The 6443-nt window shown below is 44.9% G+C and overlaps 2 protein-coding genes across 3 annotated transcripts in view; one reads left to right on the top strand and one right to left on the bottom strand.

Moving 5' to 3' along the window:
* The window catches only part of RUVBL2 (RuvB like AAA ATPase 2), a 166162-nt gene that overhangs the window by 135523 nt on the left and 24196 nt on the right, over positions 1–6443 (bottom strand). The window lies entirely within an intron of this gene.
* The window catches only part of MYBPC2 (myosin binding protein C2), a 67304-nt gene continuing 63394 nt past the window's right edge, over positions 2534–6443 (top strand). The window contains exons 1-2 of one of the 2 annotated variants that reach the window (XM_081166099.1): positions 2534–2606; positions 3375–3602. In XM_081166099.1, coding sequence (XP_081022225.1) covers positions 2549–2606; positions 3375–3602 — 286 coding nt within the window. In that variant the 5' untranslated portion in view covers positions 2534–2548. Of the gene's footprint in view, positions 2607–3374; positions 3603–5390; positions 5520–6443 lie in introns of those variants that run through there. The other variant, XM_081166100.1, reaches the window with a different exon arrangement.

Raw genomic sequence — 6443 nt, 5'->3', positions numbered from 1 at the left:
GTCCAGTCATGGCTGACTCCGGTTGCAGCGCTCATCTCGCTTTACTGGCCAAGGGAGCCGGCGTACAGCTTCTGGGTCATGCGGCCAGCATGACTAAGCCGCTTCTGGCAAACCAGAGCAGCGCACGGAAACGCAGTTTACCTTCCCGCCGGAGTGGTACCTATTTATCTACTTGCAATTTGACATGCTTTCGAACTCCTAGGTTGGCAGGAGCAGGGACCGAGCAACAGGAGCTCACCCCGTCACGGGGATTCGAACCACTGACCTTCTGATCTGTAAGCCCTAGGCTCTGTGGTTTAACCCACAGCGCCACCTGCGTCCCTTAAAGTGGGTAAAGTCAGCTGTAAATCAGGAATAGCTGCTAGAAAGCAAGGACCATGCCTGGTACAACTGGAGCATATACACCAGGAACCTAGGAAACTTCTTACCATTTGATTCTTCTGCTATACGTACAAGAAACTGGCTTTTAGTTTTGCATGCCCTTACTCATGCCTTCCCAACAAGATGCTCTCCTGTGGCCACACGGGGGCACTAAATCCTAATTTGAGATAATCCCTTGCAGAAGTCTGTATTCCAAAAAACTACGTGTACCAAGAAGGATATTTCCACAACCAGAATCCCTTCTTTCAATGGCGGTCTGACAGGAACCTGGCAGGGAATGGGAGTGGGCAAACGTGGCTGTTCTGCCCCACTCCCTCCCTCCTCCTTCCACCATCAACCCTTCAATACGTTTATCTTCTCCAAGAGGAAGTTTCAAATCCTTGTCCCATAATTTGGCAGCGCGAGCAAGAATGCCGGCTATTCCTGGCCTCTGTTGAAACAGACAGGCCCTTCTCTGTAATGGTGTTACATTCTTGGCCTTGCCTGTCGCATTTGTAAGGCTTACCTGGCATCGCTGTTCATGCAGGTGAAGGAGATCAGCTGGGCTGTGAACGAAGCTGTCTTCTACTGAGTCACTCCGTGGACCTGTCTTGCCCCAAACTGGCTTTTCTCGACTGGCTGTGGCATTTGTGGGATCTTTGTAGCTTTGGCCCTGCATACCTGAAGGAGCATCTCCATCCCATCATTCAGCCCAGATACTGAGGTCCAGCTCTGAGGGCCTTTTTGGTGGTTCCTTCACTATGAGAAGTGAAATTACAGGGAATTAGGCACAGGGCCTTCTTGGTAGTGGCGCCTTCCCTGTGGAACACCCTCCCATCAGATGTCAAGGAAATAAACTTTAATTTGAATCCTGTCAATCTTCTAAATTTGTTAATTGTTTCTATTTTTCTCTCTCTCTTTTTTGTTTTTTGTTTTTTGTACCTCTTTCTTTGGTCTTTTCCTTTTGGACCTGCTAAGAAAGAGATAGATTAAATATGGTTAAATAGGTTAAATATGAAAACTCGAGTAAGTTAAAAGTGATGTTTTGTAATGTTCAACTATTGTTTATTTATTGTTAAAGTTGGTCAGTTGTAATGAATTGATGTAGTAGTTATTGTGGGCTTTTTTTGTTATTGTTGAACTCTAAATAAAGTATGATTTTGGGAAGCCCCCCCCCCCCCAAAAAAAAGATGTCAAGGAAATAAACAACTATCTGACTTTGAGAAGACATCTGAAGACAGTCCTGTTTAGGGAGGTTTTTAATGTTCGCTGTTTTACTGTGGTTTTTTTAAAATAAATTGTTGTAAGCCGCCCAGCGTGACTGGTGGCATATAAATTATTATTGTTACTGTTATTATCATGGCAAGACTTCATGGCAGTAGTCCATGATGCCGGGATGGCTTCTGTAAATCTGGGGCTGTCTCTGGAAAATAGGGACACTTTTTAGGTCTGAGCCTATGGCTGGGAGTAGGGAGAGAAATTTATTTTTGTTTTCATTTTAAGAACATAATAGGACCCGTGCTAGATCAGGTTAACAGCTCATCTGGTCCAATATCCTGTTCTCACAGTGGCCAACGAGATGCCTATGGGAAGTGAGAGAGCTCCTCCTGTCGTTTCCAGCAGGTGATGTTCAGAAACATGCTTCCTTCAACTGTGGAGGTACAGCATAGTCGTCATGGCCAGGCGCCACTGAGAGCCTTTACCTCCATTAATTCATCTAATCCAGGCTTCCTCGGCCCTCTAGATGTTTTGCGACTACAATTCCCATCATCCCTGACCACTGGTCCTGCTAGCTAGGGATCATGGGAGTTGTAGGCCAAAAACATCTGGAGGGCCGAGTTTGAGGAAGCCTGATCTACATAATCCTCTTTAGCCATCCAAGATGGCGGCCATCACTGCCTCCTTGTGGGAGCAAATTAAGTTTCAAAGGGAAACTACCTAATGTGCACTTCTCAAACTGGAATGAGAACCAAAACACAGCCAGCCTTTGAAATCTGCACATCTCTGAACTGTGTGATGCTGTTCCCTAACCACATAAAAGGTAAAGGTAAAGGACCCCTGACAGTTAAGTCCAGTCGAGAACGACTCTGGGGTTGCGGCGCTCATCTCGCTTTACTGGCTGAGGGAGCCGGCATTTGTCCACAGACAGTTTTTCCGGGTCATGTGGCTAGCATGCGCTTCTGGCGCAATGGAACACCGAAACAAGAGCAGCACACGAAAACACCGTTTACCTTCCCGCCGGAGTGGTAACTACAGTATTTATCTACTTGCACTTTTGGGCGTGCCTTTGAACTACTAGGTTGACAGGAGCAGGGACCGAGCAATGGGAGCTCACCCCGTCGCGGGGATTCGAAGCGCTGACGTCCTATCTTATTCCATTATTATTATTATTAGTAGTAGTAGTAGTAGTAGTAGTAGTTTATATTCCACCCATCTGACTGCTCTGACTGCTTTCAACGTATAGAAAGACATAATATAACATTAAACATTTTAAAAAAGCCTTCCCTATATAGGACTGTCTTCAGATGTCTTCTAAAGGTTGTATAGTTCCTTGACTCGGGGGTCGCATAATTCCATACTCTCCAACATTTCTGTGGGGAAAATAGGGACGTCCTAAAGAAAAGTGGGACATTTCAGGATCAAATCAGAAAGCAGGGCAGCTTCTGAAAATCCAGGACTGTCCCTGGAAAATAGGGACACTTGGAGGCTCTGCAACCAGTATGTCAAAAAAAATGTGTTTAATAGACAGAAGTGTGCCTGAAAACGCATACAACACACACAAATGCATTGTTTGAATGGAAATTGCTAAGCTTGCAGTACAGGAACAGGAAGGCTGTCTTATAAAAACAGATCACTGTCATGGCTTCCCCCAAAGAATCCTGGGAAATGGAGTTTGTAGCTCTGTGACGAACTACAGTTCCCAGGATTATTGGGGTTGGGGGAGCCATGACTGTTAAAATGGTATGAGTGCTTTAAATGTCTGGCATGGATGCGAGTGACATTTTCTTTACCAGGGCTAATGCACTATCAAATGTCATCTGAAGAAGAAAGGAAGGTGACAGTTTTCCAGGCCATGGGGACTGAGAACTCCATTTGCCATCATTCTTGTCTATTGGCTAGACTGCCTGTGATTGACAGGTGTCGGAGCCCAACTACGTCTAGGACCTTTGCACTGGAAGGAAGATCTTCCATGGCGGTTATATGTCCTACTTGCCTAGAGATCAGATATTTGGCTGCTGAAGGTAAGGCCTTCTCTGTGGTGACACCCCTAGAGAGTAAACTCTTGCCCTAATAACTGCACTTGCCCGTTATCATTATTATCTTTCAAATGCTGCCCTGTTAATTTGGGCCTTGAATTTAATGGCCATTCATATTATTTGCTCCTAGCTGCTCTCCACCAATTTATTTGCTTTTTTAAGGCTGTGTTGATTTGTTTTGCTACTGGCATTTTAGACTGCTTTGGAAGTCTGTAACGTGGGTGGTGCTGTGGGTTAAACCACAGATCCTAGGACTTGCCGATCAGAAGGTCGGCGGTTCGAATCCCCGCGACGGGGTGAGCTCCTGTTGCTCGGTCCCTGCTTCTGCCAACCTAGCAGTTAGAAAGCATGTCCAAGTGCAAGTAGATAAATGGGTACCACTCAGACGGGAAGGTAAACGGCATTTCCGTGCACTGCTTTGGTTCGCCAGAAGCAGTTTAGTCATGCTGGCCACATGACCCGGAAGCTGTACGCCGGCTCCCTCGGCCAATAAAGCGAGATGAGCGCCGCAACCCCACAGTCAGTCACGACTGGACCTAATAGTCAGTGGTCCCTTTACCTTTACCTAAGCCACCTTTAGGTTCTCTGAGCTGTGGGATGGCGGGGAAACAAATAATCAAAATCAAATGTACAACTTTAGTTTATTAAGCACTGCCTTAAGGGGCTCCGACATCCGCAGATGGGCAATACCTTTTCTTTTTAGGTCAAACCAAAACATTGCAAATTAGAGAGCAAACTTTTGAATTATCCAGAGTTCTTCGTCAGGGTAGCGGCTGATGATGGAGAATTCTGGAGAACTCAGAAAAGCTTGCTCGCTATTTTATGATAAACACAGACCCTCCAAGTGTATTTTCCAGAGGCGGTTCCGGATTTGCAGAAGCCATCCTGGTTTCTGATTTTATCCTGGAATATCCCTCTTTTCATCAGAGAAGTGTTGGCCGATATGGAGTTTTGCAACCCCCCCGAGCCAAGGAGATAAGTAACTATACAACCTTTAGAAGACACCTGAAGGCAGCCCTGTATAGGGAAGTTTTTAAAATGTTTAATGTTATATTATGTTTTTGTATATGTTGGAAGCTGCCCAGAGTGGCTGGAGCAACCCGGTCAGATGGGTGGGGTTTAAATAATAATAATAATAATAATAATAATAATAATAATAATAATAATAATTTCTCCTTATTTTCATTTGAGAAATGTTGGTGGGTATGTAAACAGTGGGTTTTTAAAGGAATTTCTTTCATTTATTAGGAAAAAATATTTATGATTAATATTTTTAAAGGATTTTCTTGTGGCCAATATGGTTTCCTTTGTTTTGTGTCAATAGTAATAATAATAATAATAATAATAATAATAATAATAATAATAATAATAATAATAATAATAATAATAATAATAATAGAAGTCCCTATTTTCATTGGAGAAATGTTGGTGGGTATGTAAACAGTGGATTTTTAAAGGAATTTCTTTCTTTTTTAATTAGGAAAAAAACACTTGTAAAAATAATATTTTTAAAGGATTTTCTTGTGGCCAATATGGTTTCCTTTGTTTTGTGTCTTAAAGGAGCAATGTTTTGGGAAATATTTATGCCCCTTTTCGTGGAGGTGCTGTTCCCTTGAACAAATCTGAGTCTGACTTGTCTCCTGGCTGCCTTTCCCTCTCCCTCCCAACCCACCAGCTGGGTTCTTTTTCTAGTAAGGCCAAGCCCGGGATTTGAAGACGTTTATGCCACAGCTCTGGAATTTGGCAATGGTCCCCGGGGGTCAGGTGACGCCTTCTCAGTGTCCCCTTTGCTGGGTCTTTAAAGCGACCCAGCCAAGTGCATTCTCCAGGGAGATCCCAAACTCAGACAGGCACAGCGTATCAGCCCAGAGATTACAGCCATGCCTGAACCCGCCAAGCCTGGTAAGGGTCCTTAGGTGTGTCATAAAGGTCACCTAGGCAGAGATGCTGAGGAACCCTTTTTAATAAAATAAAATAAAAGGGAGGGAGGGAGGGAGGGAGAGAGAGAGAGAGAGAGAGAGAGAGAGAGAGAGAGAGAGAGAGAGAGAGAGAGAGAAGTGGATGTTGGGCCTATTAGGGTGGTCCGTGGTGCAATTTGGTAATTTTAGACTCCAGATTTAATAACCGTACAGTGGGAAGGGGGCTTCTATAGACAGTGTATTCATAGCGGTCAACTTTCAGATTTGAAAATAAGGGATCAGCAACCTCGAAAATAGGGGATCAGCAGCCACACCTGTCCCAGGGACAGTCTACGGGATATCTAACAATCCGGGATAGCAGCAGGAAGCAGCAGGAAGCGGTGCTGGAATAAGGGAATTTCCCTCAAAAAAGGGGAAGGTTGACAGCTACGGTGTATTAGATTATGTAATTTGCAGTGTGTAAAGTCATCCCTGCTGGTGTTTTGGGGACCCTCGTGATATTTCTGCTGAGTGGGGCCCAGGACTCCTTGCCCTATAGTCCTGTCCCGACGGCACCCATTGAGGGTGGTGATGGTTGGATGTTTTCCCCAATCTCACAGTGGTTTTGGTCCCTGGGCCCTCCATCACATTGTTTTTGGGTTCGCCTGTGCATGTAAGAATCTGCCTTTTGTGCATGCTTCCGTGTGAGGCTTCAGTCGCCTCTGAGCTGCCTTGCGCGGTCCTTGCTAACGAAGAATGGAAATTGAAGAATCTGTGGTTGGAATAAAGCCACTCTTAGATCGTGCGGGCCTGGTGTGTTCAGATCTCGGACAAATGTTAAGCAGAGAACTGCGCTCGTTGCCTCTCTCTTGTGTGTGTTCCTTCCCAAGCTGCTCCAGGAAATATTTGGAAACGGCGCATCAGGCCC

This window comes from Podarcis bocagei, assembly GCF_964188305.1.
Source record: "Podarcis bocagei genome assembly, chromosome: 13".
Taxonomy (NCBI): Eukaryota; Metazoa; Chordata; class Lepidosauria; order Squamata; family Lacertidae; genus Podarcis; species Podarcis bocagei.
The sequence above is the reverse complement of the archived record's forward strand: the minus strand, read 5'-3'. Positions and strand labels throughout refer to the sequence as shown.